The sequence below is a fragment of the Clarias gariepinus genome, chromosome 1, assembly GCF_024256425.1.
Source record: "Clarias gariepinus isolate MV-2021 ecotype Netherlands chromosome 1, CGAR_prim_01v2, whole genome shotgun sequence".
Taxonomy (NCBI): Eukaryota; Metazoa; Chordata; class Actinopteri; order Siluriformes; family Clariidae; genus Clarias; species Clarias gariepinus.
The window spans coordinates 51,453,251-51,471,982 of NC_071100.1; the positions used below are offsets into that span (position 1 = coordinate 51,453,251).

Here is an 18,732-nt window from a genome sequence, read left to right on the forward strand (position 1 = left end):
AAAAAAAAAACAAAAAAAAACAATAATTTCTTTTACTGCTGTTCTTAAATCTGTAAATGTCTAAATAAAAACTCTAACATACTTGTAACTTTCCAAATAAATTGCATGCATAATTTGTTCAAAGAGCGAGTATTTTGGCTAGTGATAAGAAAAACGGTGGATAAAAAGCAATGTTATAATATGTTAATGGCTCAGCAGCATTTTTTTTATATAATATTGTTAGTCATGATTCTTGCTCCTTGTACTCTTTCAAATGTTTTAAAATTGTCACAAGGACTGGCAGCACTGATTCCAAACTCTGTTAGCTTTAAAACTGTCAGTAACAGTTCAAACATTCAGTTATGTTAGTGTAAATTAACTAACATAATCCCCCACCCCCCCCCACCAAAAAAAAATCTTCTCAGTTGTGTTGGACTAATGGCACTTAGTTATTAATCTAGTTAACCCAGTGTAAGGATCTATCCAGTGATAGTTGCTCTGGATAAGAGCGTCTGCCAAATGCCTAAATGTAATGGTAAATGTCCGATTAGTCCACGTCGCACGGCCGGGAACTGAAAGGCAATCAGCTGGGAGAGACTGTTTTAAGTGGCTTCCACTGTAAGTACTGCAGAAAAGCATAACCTTTGATGTTAAGACTTTATTAAAGAATAAAAAACAAGCAAATAGTTTAACAGAATAGTTTAAGCGTTTACAGGTCATTCTCTGCCAAATCAACCAACTGCCAAGAAACTTCCCTGGTGATTATCTCGCGTTATGATTAAACTTGTGTAATTTGATACTACGCTTTACAGCTTATACATGGCCATCAGGGGGTTAACATCACCAGCCGAAAGAACCGAAAATATAGATATATCAAAATTTTGATATAAGATTTAATATAAATTTGGTTAATTTTGCATTTGCCAATAGTGTCTACCTAAAATAAAAAGACCACAGACTCCAGCGCTACATGTGTCCCAACTGACCAAGGCCAAAATCTGAAAAAAAAAAGAATCTGACACGAAATTAAAATTAAGATCTGTTGAATTCTCTAATCCAACTCCGATCCTGGATTCTGTAAGAATGTGAGAAAGTTTCACCTTTGATCTTTAAGATGCAGCCGTTTAAACTCTTGAGTATGAAAAGGGGCATGGCAGCTGAAATTAAAGAGGTATAACTCCTAGAAAAGGAGGAATTTCTTTATTGAAATATGGGGTTACTCTATATGAGGTATTTTGGCAATTTTTAAACAGAATCTGAGGTGGTCACCTGGGATGCCCTGGTTGATTTGATATGGAAGGAGCACAACAGGAAGTGATTCACTGATTCATTTCCAAAAGCACGATCTGCTCGTTTCAGCGCTATTCCACAGAGCAGGAATGGAACACTGGCATTAAATGTGACTAAAAGAGCAGCAGCAGTGTGGAGCAGTTTAGCGATTAGAACATCTTTTAACATTTCCTGACTCTACTTTTTGTCACAGGCAACATTGTCGAAGTACGACTCGGCGGTTCTGAGGATCTGCTGAACGGCGTTGAGAAGCACGATGTCAGTGTTCGGCTCGAGCTCCAGCTCATTACTGTAGTTCTTCACTGGAACCACAGAGGAGAGAGAAATACCCAGACATGCACTCACCTCCTGTATCTAAACACACACACATATTTAGCAAAACTAGTTAAAGAAAACTGTTAATTTTTATTTTCTCAGAATCAAAGCCAGCATGTTTCCTGAGTCTGAGCAGAGGAATCTCACCGTCTTGTAGAGGTAGTGACTCCGATAGACGTGTTTCATATCCTCTCCTGCCAAAGGACACGCTTCATCCACCTTAGTCAGCAGAACCATCTGTGGGATTCCTGTAGCATGCACACACACGCGCACACAGTGTTAAACACTGAGAGGGACAGGGTGGATGTGATGAAGCAGTGCAAACTCCCCAGATAATTAACCAAAGTCCTGATTATTTTCATATAACTTCCTGTTCTCATGTGTTTTATTCTCCTTAAACTCCTTATGAAATTACATTTCATTTTATTAAAAAGCATGTTGTAGTTTTTTCCCTCTATACAGATGTCGTCATTAAGACTGCACGTGTTTTCCCGCAAGATGCCGCAATTTAGCGTGCGGCGGGCCGCGACTTGCCGTAAGCAACATTCGGGAATTTAAATAAATGTGTTGTGCTTCACTGAATATCCGCCAGATGGCGCATGGAAGGACTTTATCTAAAAGCCGGACCAAGAACAGCAATGAATTGTGTATAAAGTTAACCTAAAACAATATTGTTTCCAATGCTGAAGCAAACATTAATTCACTTTTGTTTTATTTCTTTCATAATAAATGTGTGTATATGTGCTAGAGTCAGGGGTAGCTCAGTGGTTAAGGCATTGGACTGCGGTTCGGAAGATCCCAGGTTCAAACCCCACAACCACCAGGTTGTCCCTGTTGGGCCCTTGAGCACGGCCCTTAACCCTCAACTGCTCAGATGTGTAATGAGATAAAAATGTAATTCGCTCTGGATAAGGGTGTCTGCCAAATGCCTAAATGTAAAATGCTTCATGTTATTTTCATAATGATGAAATGAGATGCCCAAATTCGTGCTTTAAAAGTTTCTTATATAGTTTTTGTAATGTCTTAACAGGGACAAAATAATGAAAGACATGGCAATGCCTCGGTTTAAATGTTCTTGAAATGAATTTAATTTCCTTATAGTAGGCTATCTGATAGTGTTAACTGCGAATGTCCTGATTCGTGAATATACCAACATATCTTATTTAAAATGTAAAAATGTGTCGACATTCCTCAGAAGACATGAATGAACAATATATATATAATTTTATCATATTAAGTAAATATTATTTTATTAACACAAAAGTGCTTTGGGCTTTTTATCATGTTTTTGGCTGTTTGTGTCCAGCATTGAATAATTATTTCATCCATTATTTGACCACGGCTGGGAATAAGAGTTGGAATGTGATTGTAAATTTATGACTGAAATAAATAAAGCTGTTCTTTGCCGCGCGGAAACCCGCAGCTCGTACTTTCACTTTAAAAAAAGGCAGCGTTTTAATCAAAAGGCTGCTAATCGCGCGCGATTTATCGATAAAAATGCAGACATTCTCGGCCAGAAATGCACCAAAGACAAATACATGTACAGTATACAGGCTACTCGCATTGTTTTCGCGCGGAGAGATTGTGTGCACGTGCACGGAGATTTTGTGTGTGTTGACGCGCGCATCACATGTAGTTTGATATACAGGACAATCTGCATTTGGAAAGTCAACCAGAATCTCTCTCTCTCTATATATATATATATAGAGAGAGAGAGAGAGAAAGAGTGAGAGAAAGAAAGAGAGAGAGAGAGAGAGAGAGAGATGTTTTGCTGGCGAAAAACATTTTAGGCAGAGACGTCTGCTCGGTATTGTTAATTTGTTTTAAAACCCCCATTTCTGCGAATTCCCCCATCCGCGAACCCGGTTTGATAACTTCACACCTATCGTGAATAAAAGGTGAGAAGAGGGATTACGGTAACTGGGGGGTCTGTGGATGCGCTTCACCTCGGAGTGCGCTGTCGCGTTGTATTTAAAGGATAGACTAAAACAAAATCATGTTTGCTTCAGCATTGGAAACAATATTGTATTAGGCTAACTTTATTAAAGATTATACACTTTTGTATTCTTTGTAAAATTTGTCTATTTGCACACACGCGGGCATCTTTACATTTGAACAGAAAATAATAGTGGGCTGGTAGGAACGTTATTTTTCCCATAACTTAAACGGCTGAATGAAGTTAAATACACACAATAAATTTATAATTGTGTTTGCTTTACATTTGAGCACTCATTGAGCTTTTTCATTTTATATACTACCATATCATATATTTGTGTCTAATACTGTTTTATTTATATTTTACAACATTACATGCCGTTTGTAATTTACTTGCAATTGTACTTTTAAAATGTAACCTACGTATCTACAGTATAAACATATTTAACTACTTCTGCAGTGAATGAGAAATTTGGTCGGTCTAGCTTTTAAATAAAGTTCTTATTTGATATAATTTTATTATTTAATTAATTATCTTATTATAAACATGATTCTTATTCTCTATATTCTTGTCGAGTAAAGTCCTTCATGTCTGCTTTTTTCCGCAAGCGTTTATCATCCCTTTGATTAAAACGCTGCCTTTTGTTAAGGCCGCGGGTTTATACACGCCGATTAATGAATTTTAGATGAAGTTTAAAGCATCTTTTTAGGACTCTGCTGGTTACGGCGGGGCGCTGACTGCTGATCAGCGTATAGAAACCGGTACAAGCCCCCCAAAAATACTGTGAATGTCTGCAACAATCACTAACCATTAAAATGTTATGTATTTAATTAAACACGAATATATAAATAATATTTTCTTTATACATATTTTCATTATATATATATATATATATATATATATATATATATATATATATATATATATATATTCAGCAAAAAAAGCAACGTCCTCTGACTTTCAACTGTTTTTACTTTCAGTAAACTTAATGTGTAAATATTTGTATGAACACTAAAAGAGTCAACACCATAAGACATAAACTAAAAATGTTTCCCAATGTGTCCCTGAATGAAGGGAGGCTCAAAATCAAAAGTACCAGTCAGTATCTGGTGTGGCCACCAGCTGCTTGAAGTACTGCAGTGCATCTCCTCCTCATGGACTGCCTATTGCGGACAGTCTGAGCACTGATGGAGGGATTGTGTGTTCCTGGTGTGACTCGGCCAGTTGTTGTGGCCATCCTGTACCTGTCACGCGGGTGTGATATTCGGATGTACCCATCCTGTGCGGGTGTTGTTACACGTGGTCTTCCACCGCGAGGATGATCAGCCGTCCTTCCCGTCTCCCCGTAGCGCTGTCTTAGGCGCCTCACGGTGCGGACATGGCGATTTATCGCCCTAGCCACATCAGCGGTCCTCATGCCTCCCTGCAGCATGCCTAATGCACGTTCACGCAGATGAGCAGGGACCCTGGGCATCTTTCTTTGGGTGTTTTTCACAGTCGGTAGACAAGTCTCTTTAGTGTCCTGCGTTTGTAGAACTGCAACCCTAAATGCCTACTTTCTGTAAGCTGTTAAGGTCTTAACGACCATTCCACAGGTGCATGTTAATTAATTGATTATGGTTAATTGAACATGCATGAAAAACATTGTTTAAACCCTTTATAATGAAGATCTGTAAAGTTATTTGAATTTTTACAACATTATTGTTGAATTACACAGTCCTGAAAAAGGGATGTTTCTTTTTTTGCTGAGTATATATATATATATATTGGGCCCTTATCCAGAGCAGCTTACATTTTTATCTCATTAGACATCTGAGCAGTTGAGGGTTAAGGGCCGCGCTCAAGGGCCCAACAGTGGCAACTTGGTGGCTGTGGGATTTGAACCTGGGATCTTCCGAACCGTAGTCCAATGCCTTAACCACTGAGCTACCCCTGACTCTAGCACATATACACACATTCACATATATATACTTTTACTACACTTAAGTACCATTTAAAGCTATTCATTCATTTATCTTTTATTTGCTTACTTACTAACTAGCAAATGCTTAAGTAAAGGGCTCTAAAACTACGGCAGTATGAATGACAATGGAATATCGCAGAATGTGCAAGTTGATGCCTTTGCACCGGTCACTAACCACTAAAATGTTTGATTTGAATTAAAATGCCACTTATATTCGTGTTTAATTAAATTCTTAAATCATTGTGTTCACCCATGGGTTTACTGCATAAACACCAGAACAAAAGGTCTGGGGACAAAACGGAGACGTTTCTTTTTTCGTTTTTTTTCATTGAGTTTAATCATGCAGCACTTTTAGTATTCATAGCAAAAGCAACCCAACAGTGTGATTAAAGTACCCAAAATAACACAGAATTTTGACCTAGCATAAACAACCCAACGATGTGTTTACAGAAACCCAGCATTTGTTTTAGTGTACTACTACAGTACTAACGAATGAAGTGCAGTCAAAGCCTGGGGATTCTGCGTGCTGTCGTATTGTATTCAGTGAGTAGTACATATTTTTGTGTTTTTTTTTTTCATTTCATGTCTGTTGTTTTATCGATAAATCTGCTCATATCTGCGCACACGTTTATCAGCCTTTTGATCAAAAAGCCGCACGCGCAACTCACTTTCACTTTGCACAAGACTATTGTTTTGCACTTTTGTTTAGTGTATATTTAAAGCGCATAAACACAATAAAACAATAATGTTTTAGGCTAACATATCATACATAATTGTAGTCTTTTTGCACACACGCGCGGGTGCATTACAAACATAATAATAATAATAACAATAATAAATTCGGAGCACAACTACTACTACTAATAATAATAATAATACTGAATGGAGAAAGCACAGTCAAAGAAGTATCATCATTGAAGGAGAGAAGAAAATGAAGAATAAATATATATTATTATTTACAGTTTGAGCTCGACACGTTTATGAGCTCTGTCGCTTGCTGTCATTGGGCGCCTAAGAGAGAGAACACATTTTCGGCTTCAGTAGACACACAATACTTCAGACTGAAACACGACTGCCCCCTACAGGTAATAGGTAATGAAGGGCATTGTCACAGCTTGCCGTGCGTAGCCGTGGCAAGTCGCAGGATCCCTTTTCTCGAAACATACGTTTTAATGGCGACATCTGTAATTACGTTTAAAGTTTCTTCTTGCTCATGTTAGAGCAGCTAATCACACATCACACCCTCACCATCCTCTCTTCATTCTCTCTGTTTAACTTAAAAAGATGAAAAATGCAGTGTGTGTGTGTGTGTTGGGGGGGGGGGGGTTACCCATGTGGTTGGCTTTTCTTCGGAAAGCAGTCAGTTTCTCCATCATCGTGTCAGACAGCAGTTTGATCTTACAGGCGTCCATTACGTACACCACAGCGTGGATCTTCTCTTGCATACTGGGAGTTTTACTGAAATAAGAAGAGTCTGACTGGAGAGGAACTGACGGGTTAAACTGGAGAGAGACAGAGAGAGGGAGATGGGGGTCAGGAGAGTGAGGTTCTGGGGATGTGATACATTAACCCAGTGGATTACTTATTCATTTACTATCGAGTGTACACCCACAGGACATACATTTTACGTTCACCCACCTCTACACTTGTGTTTGTTCAAGTTTAATACGACTCAATTCTAGGTCAGATATCAGAATGGTCGAGTGTTCATGCATTAACACTGAGTAGAGAATAAACAGGGTCACATGACTCAGCTCTACCTGGTATCCGTCCTGAATGTGACCCTTTAGGATGTTGGTGAAGTCGTCGATGTCCATTCCAGCGTTAGCTCCCTCCTCCAGTCCCATAGAGTCACACAGTGTGACCGGCAGGAACTTATCACCCGCCTTAATGGAGTACACACGGAACTACACACACACACACACACACACACACACTTCACCATCATCCTATTTATTTATACTCATACCTGCAATTCACATGTTTTTATACTGGCCAACCAAAAAGGTCACAGACTCCAATATTTCATCACCTTCTGCTTTGATTACAGCCATGGCATTGGGTCAATAAGCGTATAGATAGATACACAAACAGACAGACAAATTACTTTATTGATCCTGAAGAAAACTCCAGCTATCCAGCAGCAATAGAGACAGTACCACACGGACAGGTTGTAGATTGCACACTGTATACCTTACATAGGGTCAGTATACACACAGGGTAATGTGAAAACTGACCAGAACAACATCACAACATTTATTTAAGCCCAGAGTCATATCAAATTCTTTCATATTAGTTAAAATATTAAGATCTTAAAATATGAAGATCTTGTATTGATGATGTGAGAGTCGGACTGTGTGTTAAACCTTCTCCAGCACATCCCAAACATTCTCAACGGTATTAAGGTCTGGACTCTGTGGTGGACAATTCATGTGTCTAAATGATGACTCATAGCTCCCAGAACCACTCTTTCACAATAAGAGTCTGATGAATCCTGGCATTGCCATCTTAGAATATGTCCCATGCCATCAGGGAAGAAAAACTTCATAGATGTGATAACCTGGTGATTCTGTCCAATCATTATCAACATGTCTAATCCCAGTGGAGATTTCTATGCATCTCCACTGGATTAAAATAATATGTGCCTGGATTGCTGTACACAGTAGCGGTTTTATTGTGAAGAAAAAGCAAGGAGATGAAATTGGGCCCAGTGTTTCCATCAGTAAAGTTGTACTGGCCGTTGGTGCGGGCCACATGCAAAGGAGCTTTATAGTAAACTAAAGCATGTTTCCAATTAGCCTCACTAATAAGTGGTTTTCTTATGGATACACAACTGTTAAATCCCAATCCCTTAAATTCTCTTCGAATTGATTTTACTTGTGATCATCACTTAAGTGTTTTAGAGTTTTAAGCTCATTTAGGATGTTTTTTCTTAAAACATTTCTTTCAGGAAATTGATGATGGGTCACCATTATGCCTCAGGTATAATAATGCATTTTATAGTTCTTAACACAATATAAGTAGTTTTAGCAATCTTCTTAGTCATCTTTTTTGCTAAATGCAGGATAATAATGTGACCCTTTTTAAACAGAGAAATATCTTTGACACAAGTACAGGATCTGTCTTTTGACATGGTTGAGAAATAAGAAGCTTCTCACTGCATCAGTAAGGGATAAATAACTTGTTGCAGATGAACCATACACTATTAATCACTGCAGTAATTATCCAGTTAAAGCCTCTTTACCATTTTTTTAGTTAAATCCAGATGGTGACTTTTTGTCAAGGCAGTGTATTAACCCTCTCGCCTTAATACCAGCATGTTTAATAAAAGTGAGTCACCTGTGTGGTGAGGCTGGTGCCAGCGATGCCCGTGTTGGCCCTGCAGCTCACGTGGCCCTTAAACACAGAGCTAACGGAGTTAAAGAAGCTGGATTTGCCCGCTCCCACAGCACCGACCAGCAACACACGAGCTTTCTGCACCGAGCTCACACTCGGAGTCCAGTGCGAGATTGTATCCATCAGAGACTCCCTCTTCCTACACACACACACACACACACACACACACACACACACACACACACACACAGATAATAAAGTTAAACTTTTTCATGTATAATTCCCTTTCTGTTTGTACTGAAATATCTCTGATATGTTTAGTAATAGTGATCAGAACTTTTTATTCTCCAGAACCCAATAGGTTACATTGGCCAGCTGTCTTTTTTTTTTTTTCTCTCTCATCTTCCCGGCTTCTTAAAGCTCATTTTCCAGTCCAGCCTTCCTTAAAAACATCTAATGATTCCTCCACTGAGCTTGTCTTGTCTTGTTTTGTGTCTTGAACTTATCATTCGCTTTATCCAGCACTTCCACACACACTATCTTCTCGACATGTTTCCTCTCAGTACCGCTCTGTGTTTTCAGTTGGAGTTTTGTAGGTTGCATCACCACTACATGTGAATCTCACACTCCTTAGCTTCCCTGAACTTTAAAGATCACTTTCTAGTCCAGTCTTCCTTAAAAATGCATCCTTCCCTAATCAGTGTCTCATTATTCTAAAAGACTCTTAACATTGCCTTCTCCTCTTCTTGGTTCTTGCAGCTGTGGCACCATATCTAGCCTCTCCTGCAGATATTTCTTGCATTTTCCCACATACCCTAGTGTATTTCCTCAAAGCTAATGACATCACTTTTTTGTTCTAGTCCAACAGAACCATGCTCTTTATGATAGACACCAAAGATGAAGCTTGTGGAAAAATACCTGGACTATCTTATATCAATAGTATATATTGAATAATTCTGAGAAAGATTTATTGTTTGATTTATCTCACCCCTCACTCCACTCGATGTTCCTCCACTGTTTTTCCATGAGTGGTCCCAACCCTGCAGAGAAACCAATGCTCATGTTAGTGGTCTCATTTGAGCCATTTCTTCTTTACCATAACACTGTAACCAAAATAAATCTTACCCTCCACGCGGTACACCTCACACTCACTCAGCTGGAGGTCATTGCCATGCATCTCCACTGGGTTAAAATTATACGTGCCTGGATTACTGTACACAGTAGCAGTGTTATTGTGCAGAAAAAGCAAGGAGATGAAATTGGGCCCAGTATTGCCATCAGTGAAGGCATACTGGCCGCTAGTGCGGGCCACGTGCAAAGGAGCTTTATCAGCTCTACGCTCGTTAACGCTGAACAGAAAGGATTTGTCATCTACAACACTACGATTCGTCCAAGTGTAATCCTTACTGGTGTATGCTCCAAAGACATATCCCGAGTTATTATATGCTACAGTAACAGTCGGACCTTGATAGTCACACTTGCTGTGGAAGGCATCAGCGGTGAAACCGTGCACACTGGCCTTGAACAGCAGACGGAGCTTAACTTGACCAAGCAGAGAACACAGTTTCAGCTCCTGCTGCTTGGACAGACGAGATGTAATCACACTCATTATGGAGATCTGGAACAGAACAGAGCAGAACAGAAAAAAGTTCACATAGGATCAGGAGGAAAACCCTCCACTGACTTAACCACTAGAGATCTAAACTTTAATAATGCCCCTGTAATTTAACTCAACTTCAGAATGTAGAAGGTTACGACCCTCCTGCTTCTGGAGTTTAACTCAATACTGGTGTGGAGAGAGCGTGAGTGAGAGAAAGTGAAAGAGAGAAAGAGAGTAACGCTGAGCACAAAAATGAAGAGCAATGAAGGTGAGACAAACAAGCACAATACTCCATAATTACTACACACCTGACCTTCCTCTATCCAGAGCCGATTAGTGAAGATCAGAGAAGATTCTAAAGAGAAGACCAGGCAGTAACATAGGTTGAGACAAAACAGAAAGTAAAACAAAAGTTCTGAAGCAGATGTTCTACCTCATACCATACAGCAGCGTAAAGTCCTTAAGAGAACACACCAGCTCAGGGGATTTCAACAGAAAAGAAACACCACTTTCATGTCTTATGAAATAACGACGTGACCACAATAATTCATCAGGGGATTTTAGCAGAACAGAAACACACCACTTTCACTTTTTATCATCAGCTGAAATAATCAGCAGAATAATCCTCTACCTTCAGTGTGTGTGCGCAGGATAGGCCTGTTATATTGTTTTAAAATTGAATAGAATTTTAAAATTGATGCGAAATTTCACAGAGAAATATAAGATAGAATAGGTGTGATGTGCTCGTATCTTCTGGTTCTAGTGAGGACTCTCGCTGCTGCATTCTGGACTAGCTGAAGCTTGTTTAAGCACCTAGTTGAACAACCAGACAGAAAGGCGTTACAATAGTCCAACCTAGAGGTGATAAAAGCATGAACTAGTTTTTCTGCATCGTTTAGTGACAATATATTTCTTATCTTGGCAATATTTCTGAGATGAAAGAATGCTATCCTGGTAATATTATCTACATGAGCTTCAAATGAAAGGCTGGAATCTATAATCACACCAAGGTCTTTTACTGTCACACTTGATGGAACAGAAAGGCCATCTAAAGTTACAGAGTGATCTAGAATCCTACTTCTAGCTGTATGCGGTCCTATGACTAGAACTTCTGTCTTATCTGGATTAAGCAGAAAGAAGTTAATTACAATCCAGTCTCTTATGTCCTGCACACATTGCTCAACTTTAGTAAGCAGTTTTTTCTCATCTGGTTTTGCTGAGACATATAACTGTGTATTGTCAGCATAACAGTGAAAACTGATACCATGCTTACGGATTATGTTGCCCAGAGGAAGCATGTAAAGGGAAAAAAGCAGTGGGCCTTAAACTGACCCTGTGGAACACCAAACTCCACTTGAGAACATGCAGAATAATCACCATTTAAATCTACAAACTGATAACGATCAGTCAGATAGGATCTGAGCCAGGAGAGGGCTGTACCCTTAATTCCTACTACATTTTTTAATCTGTAAAAAAGAATATTGGAATCAATAGTCTCAAAAGCTGGGTATTTTGCTTAAAAACAAGAGCTCAGCGGATCTTCTGGATTCTCAAAATGAATATTAAAGTCTCCAACAATTAACACTTCAGAGTACGGCCCTGACGGTCTGTAAATGATGATTAGTGGTATCGACTGAGCTGACTTTATGTTTGTAGCTACACTTTTTATGTTACTATAGAGAACTTCAAATGCATAAAAAAATTAAATCCTTTTTTTGTACGATAGTCAGATTATCATTGTGAATAACTGCAACGCCTCCTCCTCTACCAGTTAGCCGAGGCTGGTGTATGTAGCTGTATCCAGGAGGACTAGCTTCATTTAGAACTACATACTCGTCCTGTTTAATCCAGGTTTCTGTTAAACAGAGTATATCAAACTCCTGATCCGTGATAATTTCATTAACTATAACTGCTTTAGATGTGAGAGATCTAATATTTACCAGTCCTAGCTTCAGATCAGAGGTGCCGGCTGTGCATTCAGTGTGTTTTAAATTTTCGGTCTTTATATTAATTAAATTACTAAAACAGACTGAGTATTCCTCAATTTTTGCTTTGGGAACAAACACAGTCTTAATATGATGAACCCTGAGTGACGACTCTATGCAGCTAGCAGACGGTTGGTTTAGCCTGTCTGTCTGCTCCTTGGCCTGGGCTCTGGATTGTCACGGATTAACTAGGCCTCTTCTGAGACTATGCACTATATTCAATTCAATTCAATTTTATTTGTATAGCGCTTTTAGCAATTTTCATTGCCGCAAAGCAGCTTTACACAGTCAAAAAAATTATTTAAGTTTGTATGAAATGTGAATTTGTATGAATCAAAATGGTCAGTTTGTCCCTGGTGAGCAAGCCGAGGGCGACAGTGGCAAGGAAAAACTCCCTGAGATGATAATAGGAAGAAACCTTGAGAGGAACCAGACTCAACAGGGAACCCATCCTCATTTGGGTGAAACAGAAAGCAGTAAATGATCTGCATTTATACAGTGTGTAGGGTGGGAGGCAGTTCAGCTATAATAGCTGATGTTAATTGATGTTAATATGGAGTCCAGGTAGTTATTGAAGACCCAGGTAGACTTCAAAATCCAAGATGGCGCCGGTGAGGTCGGCTGCCGTCACGACTGCTCCGACCAGATTTTCTTTGTTTTTGTTCTTTAAGTTAGTTTTTACCGTTTTAAAACCAGTCAAATTACCACCATGGAGTACATTAGTTATGATAGAGACACTCTTGTTTCTATTGGTATACAATGTACTCACAATTCGACGTTTTTAACTCCGGATCCGAGCTGGCCGAGTGAGATCCTGAGGGAAAACAAAGGACGCGACGTGAAGCGGCGGCCTCGAGGGAAACGAGCCGGCGTCAGGAACAGGCTGAGAGCCCGTGCACACCGCACACCTCTGCCTAGCATCCTGCTCGCCAACGTCCAGTCACTGGAAAACAAGCTCGATGACCTCAGGGCCAGGATAAAGTTCCAGAGAGACATTCAGGACTGCAACCTCCTCTGCTTCACCGAGACATGGCTGAACCCAGCGGTGCCGGACCACGCCATCCAGCCGGCCGAGTTCTTCTCGGTTCACCGCATGGACAGGACGCGGGACTCAGGGAAGTCAAGGGGAGGCGGTGTGTGTTTAATGGTGAACAGCAGCTGGTGCAACAGCGCGAGCGTTGTTCCTCTCACACGCTCCTGCACACCCAACCTGGAACTACTGTCCATCATGTGTCGTCCTTTTTACCTTCCTCGGGAGTTAACATCGGTCATAATCAGCGCCGTTTATATTCCACCACAAGCGGACACGGACACTGCCTTATGCGAGCTGCATGAGGCACTCACACAGCAACAAACACAACACCGGGACGCTCAAACGCGCAGCGCTGAACTTTTATCAGCATATCACCTGCCCCACCAGGGGCGAAAGGACACTGGATCATTGCTACACCACAGTCAAGGACGGTTACAAGGCACAATCTCGCCCTCCGTTTGGTAAATCCGACCACGCCGCCATCTTCCTCATGCCAAAATACAAACAAAGGCTGAAACAGGAAGTTCCGGTTCAGAGGGAGGTCGCGCGCTGGACGGACCAATCGGTGACCGCGTTACAGGACGCACTCGATGACGCAGACTGGGACATGTTCAGAAACAGCTCCGATGGTGACGTCAGCGTGTTTACGGAAGCGGTTGTGGGATTCATCGGGAAACTAGCGGATGATACCGTGGAGAAAAAGACTATTAAAACGTTTCCCAACCAGAAGCCGTGGGTGGATAAAACCATCCGCGACGCTCTGAAATCTCGCACCGCTGCCTACAACACGGGACTCGCGTCGGGGGACATGGAACCATACAAGGCTGCGTCATACAGCGTCCGGAAGGCGGTGAAAGAGGCGAAGCAGCGCTACGGAAGGAAACTAGAGTCACAACTCCAACAGAGTGACTCTAGGAGCCTGTGGCAGGGATTAAGGACAATAACGGATTATAAAGCACCAACATCCGGTATGATAAACGCAGACGTGACTCTGGCAGATGAGCTGAACACTTTCTATGCTCGCTTCGAGGCTGCAGCTAAAGACGCTAGCGATGCTAATGCTAGCGGTGCTAATGGCTGCAGACAGGAAGTCACTGCCAGCACCAGAAGCGCGTTCATCATCTCAGAGCATGACGTGAGGAGAGCCTTAAGAGAGTGAACACCAGGAAAGCAGCAGGACCAGATGGCATCTCAGGCTGTATTCTCAAAGCCTGCGCAGACCAGCTAGCACCTGTGTTCACTGAGATATTCAACATCTTTTTATCTCAGTCGGTGATCCCCACATGCTTCAAAGAGTCCATTATTGTTCCTGTCCCAAAGAAACCTCATCCTGCTTCCCTCAATGATTATCTCCCTGTAGCCCTCACTTCAGTAGTGATGAAGTGCTTTAAACGCCTGGTCAGAGACTTCATCATTTCTTCACTACCAGACACACTGGACCCACTACAGTTTGCATACCGTCCAAACCGTTCCACGGCAATGCAATCTCACATCTCCTCCATACATCTCTCACTCACCTGGACACTCGGAGGGGGAATTATGTAAAAATGCTCTTCATCGACTACAGCTCCACATTTAATACCATAATTCCCTCCACACTCACCACCAAGCTGGAGCACCTGGGACTCAGCTCATCCATGTGTCAGTGGATCTCCAATTTTCTGACTGGCAGACCACAGGCAGTAAGGATGGGCGGCCATGTCTCAGCTCCATCACTCTCAGTACTGGAGCCCCCCAGGGTTGTGTTCTGAGCCCCCTGCTGTACTCTCTGTACACCTCTGACTGCGTGGCCACTACCAACTCCACCACCGTCATCAAGTTTGCTGACGACACTGTCGTGGTGGGCCTGATCACCAACAACGATGAGACGGCCTACCTGGAGGAGGTTGGAAATCTGGAGAACTGGTGCCAGAGAAACAATCTCCTCCTGAACGTCAGCAAGACAAAGGAGCTGATAGTGGACTTCAGTACAAAGCAGGAGAGGAACTACCAGACCCCCATCATCAACAGGAGCCCAGTGGAGAGAGTGGACAGCTTCAGATACCTCGGTGTTCACATCACGCAGGACCTGACATGGTCCTGTCACATCAACACCGTGGTAAAAAAGGCCCGGCAGCGTCTGTACCACCTCAGACGCTTGTGAGACTTTAGACTGCCCTCCAAGGTGCTCAGGAATTTCTACTCCTGCACCATAGAGAGCATCCTGACGGGAAACATCACGACCTGGTTCGGGAACAGCACCATGCAGGACAGACGAGCTCTACAGAGGGTGGTGCGATCAGCTGAGTGCATCATCCGCATCGAGCTCCCTGACCTGCACTCAATCTACACCAAGCGGTGCTGGACCAAGGCCAGGAAGGTTGTGAAGGACCTCAGCCATCCCAACAATGGACTGTTTACTCTGTTGCGGTCTGGGAAGCGATTCCGCTCCCTGAGGGCCAACACAGAGAGACTGAGGAGGAGCTTCTTCCCGCAGGCGATAAGGTCTCTCAACCACACCACTAGGCAAAACTAACACAATATTTTCACAATTCTCACAATCAATCAATCAATCTTTATACATCCATGGACACTATGGACAACTCCACGCACATCACATCTACACTACATGTTCACGTTTACATTCTGGACCATTACACAAAGTCACTTTTTCTATGCATACTTGCACAAAATTATAGTTCTATGTGTACAATATATTTCTATTTTCAGGTTCTATTTTTTCTAGTTAAATTTTTATTTAAATTTTCTATCATATTTCTTCTATTGATATTTATTACTTATAAGTTTTAATTCTATTTTTAAGGTCACTGGCGGTCGTGTAAGCATTTCACTACATTTCGTACTGTGTATGACTGTGTATGTGACAAATAAAATTTGAATTTAAATTTTGAATTTTTAAATTTGTAAGAAGTTCCAGTCATGAACTATCGAACTGTCAAGTCCCCAGAGAAACAGTTGCCAACGCCAGTCAAGGCCAGAACCATTTTCTAGGTAGAGAGAATCATTCCCAGACACCAGACGCATCCCAGAGAGACACACGGGGCATCCATGTGACGAGATTTTCAGCCAGAAGCGGGGCACCAGGATGGGTCAGACAGGTCCGGAGGGCAGAGGGAGTCTGGATCACTGGCAGCTCAGGAACGACATGTGTAGCTCGACAGAGAGAGAGAGAAAGAGTGAAAGGGGGGGACAGGAGGAGAGAGGAAAAAGAAAGAGAGGGGGAAAGAGAAGAAGAGGAGAGATGGCAGTTAGGTATGGTCACAGTCACACAATGTATAATGTGAATGTATATTAACTGTAGAGTGCAAGCAGAGACTCCGGCAGGACTAACTATGACAGCATAACTAAAAGGGAGAGCCAGAAGGAAACACAAACATGAGGGCTTCCTGACATGTAAAGCAAACAATCACCTCACCGTCAGCAAACCTGAGTGATCAATGAGAGTGAGGAAGACAGCATCCAAACATACCAGTTTACCATAATACTCTACGTCCATGAGTCCCCCAGATCTGCTCCTTTACCTATGGCAAATCTATTTATAAAAATGCTTGGCTAAATAAATAGGTTTTTAGCCTGGACTTAAACACTGAGACTGTGTCTGAGTCCCGAACACTATTTGGAAGACTATTCCATAACTTTGGAGCTTTGTAAGAAAAAGCTCTGCCCCCAGCTGTATTTTTCATAATACGCGGTACTGACAAGCAGCCTGCATCCTTTGATCGAAGTAGGCGTGGCGGATCGTAAGACACTAGCAGTTCGCACAGGTACTGCGGCGCGAGACTATTTAATGCTTTATATGTCAAGAGTAGTATTTTAAAAACAATGCGAAATTTCACAGGGAGCCAATGGAGTGAAGATAAGATAGGGGTGATGTGCTCATATCTTCTGGTTCTGGTGAGGACTCTCGCTGCTGCATTCTGGACTAGCTGAAGCTTATTTATGCATCTAGCTGAACAACCAGACAGTAAGGCATTACAATAGTCCAACCTAGAGGTGATAAAAGCATGAACTAGTTTTTCTGCGTCGTTTAGCGACAATAAATTTCTTATTCTGGCAATATTTCTGAGGTGAAAGAATGCTATCCTGGTAATATTATCTACATGTGCTTCAAATGAAAGGCTGGAATCAATAATCACACCAAGGTCTTTCACTGTTGCATTTGATGGAACAGAAAGGCCATCTAAGGTTACGGTGTGATCTAAAATTTTACTCCTAGCTGTATGCGGTCCTATGACTAGAACTTCTGTCTTATCCGGATTTAGCAGAAGGAAGTTAATTAGCATCCAATTTCTTATGTCCTGCACACATTGCTCAATTTTAGTAAGCTGTTTTTTCTCATCAGGTTTTGCTGAGACATATAACTGTGTATCGTCAGCATAACAATGAAAACTAATACCATGCTTACGGATTATGTTGCCCAGAGGAAGCATGTAAAGGGGAAAAAGCAGTGGACCTAAAACTGAACCCTGCGGAACGCCAAACTCCACTAGAGAACATGCAGAATAATCACCATTTAAGTCTACATACTGATAACGATGGGTGAGATACGATCTGAGCCAGTAGAGGGCTGTACCCTTAATTCCCACTACATTTTCTAATCTGTGAAGAAGAATAGCGTGATCAACGGTGTCAAAAGCTGCACTGAGGTCAAGTAGTACAAGCATAGTTACACAACCCTGATCAGAGGCCAATAGAATGTCATTTACTACTTTAACGAGCGCTGTCTCTGTACTGTGATGAGGCCTAAATCCTGACTGATACAGTTCATGTATGCCATTTCTATGTATATATGAGCATAGCTGCTCCGCTACTATCTTTTCCAGAATCTTAGAGATAAAGGGGAGGTTTGATATTGGTCTGTAACTGGACAGCTGACAGGGGTCGAGGTCAGGTTTCTTAATTATTGGTTTGATAACTGCTAATTTAAAAGATTTTGGAACATATCCAATGCTGAGTGAAGAATTAATTACTCTCAACAGGGGTTCTACTATTGCTGGTACTATCTGTTTAAGAAAATGTGTCGGTACAGGATCTAATATACAGGTTGATGAATTTGAAGAAGAGATGAGTGAAATTAGTTCATTCTCTTCAAGGGGAGTAAAGTATTCTAGGTTCTGATCTGACATGGCTAAATTAACATCTGCATCAATTACATTGTTCGGTTTCAAAACCTCAATTTTATGCCTAATATTTACAATTTTATTATTAAAAAAGTTCATGAAGTCCTCACTATTGCATGATGTTGTTGTGGAGGTTTCTGCAGTGGTCTAATTTCTGGTTAATTTGGCTACAGCA

General features: G+C 41.4%; 1 protein-coding gene across 2 annotated transcripts; it reads right to left on the bottom strand.

The window, feature by feature from the left end:
• Nucleotides 1–410: 410 nt before the first annotated feature.
• On the bottom strand, nt 411–10,865 carry LOC128525204 (interferon-induced protein 44-like). 2 transcript variants are annotated; one of them, XM_053497497.1, is made up of 8 exons: nt 10,728–10,865; nt 9,945–10,437; nt 9,808–9,859; nt 8,823–9,018; nt 7,244–7,390; nt 6,814–6,985; nt 1,732–1,832; nt 411–1,623 (listed from the first exon to the last, which is right to left on the bottom strand). In XM_053497497.1, exons 2-8 carry the CDS (start codon nt 10,426–10,428, stop codon nt 1,447–1,449), a joined length of 1,329 nt encoding a protein of 442 aa, XP_053353472.1. In that variant the 5' UTR covers nt 10,429–10,437; nt 10,728–10,865; the 3' UTR covers nt 411–1,446. The 2 variants fall into 2 exon arrangements, with proteins under 2 accessions (XP_053353472.1, XP_053353473.1); XM_053497498.1 differs by having other exon boundaries at nt 10,733–10,847.
• Nucleotides 10,866–18,732: the final 7,867 nt, after the last annotated feature.

What these genes read in the sequence shown, in the direction of transcription:
- LOC128525204 (XM_053497497.1), bottom strand. Translation starts at nt 10,428, where the DNA reads ATGAGTGTGATTACATCTCGTCTGTCCAAGCAGCAGGAGCTGAAACTG. An exon ending in GCACCAGCCTCACCACACAG is followed by an intron (nt 7,391 to 8,822) that starts GTGACTCACTTT and finishes GTGTGTGTGTAG; the next exon opens with TTCCGTGTGTACTCCATTAA. An exon ending in AAGAAAAGCCAACCACATGG is followed by an intron (nt 1,833 to 6,813) that starts GTAACCCCCCCC and finishes TGCATGCTACAG; the next exon opens with GAATCCCACAGATGGTTCTG.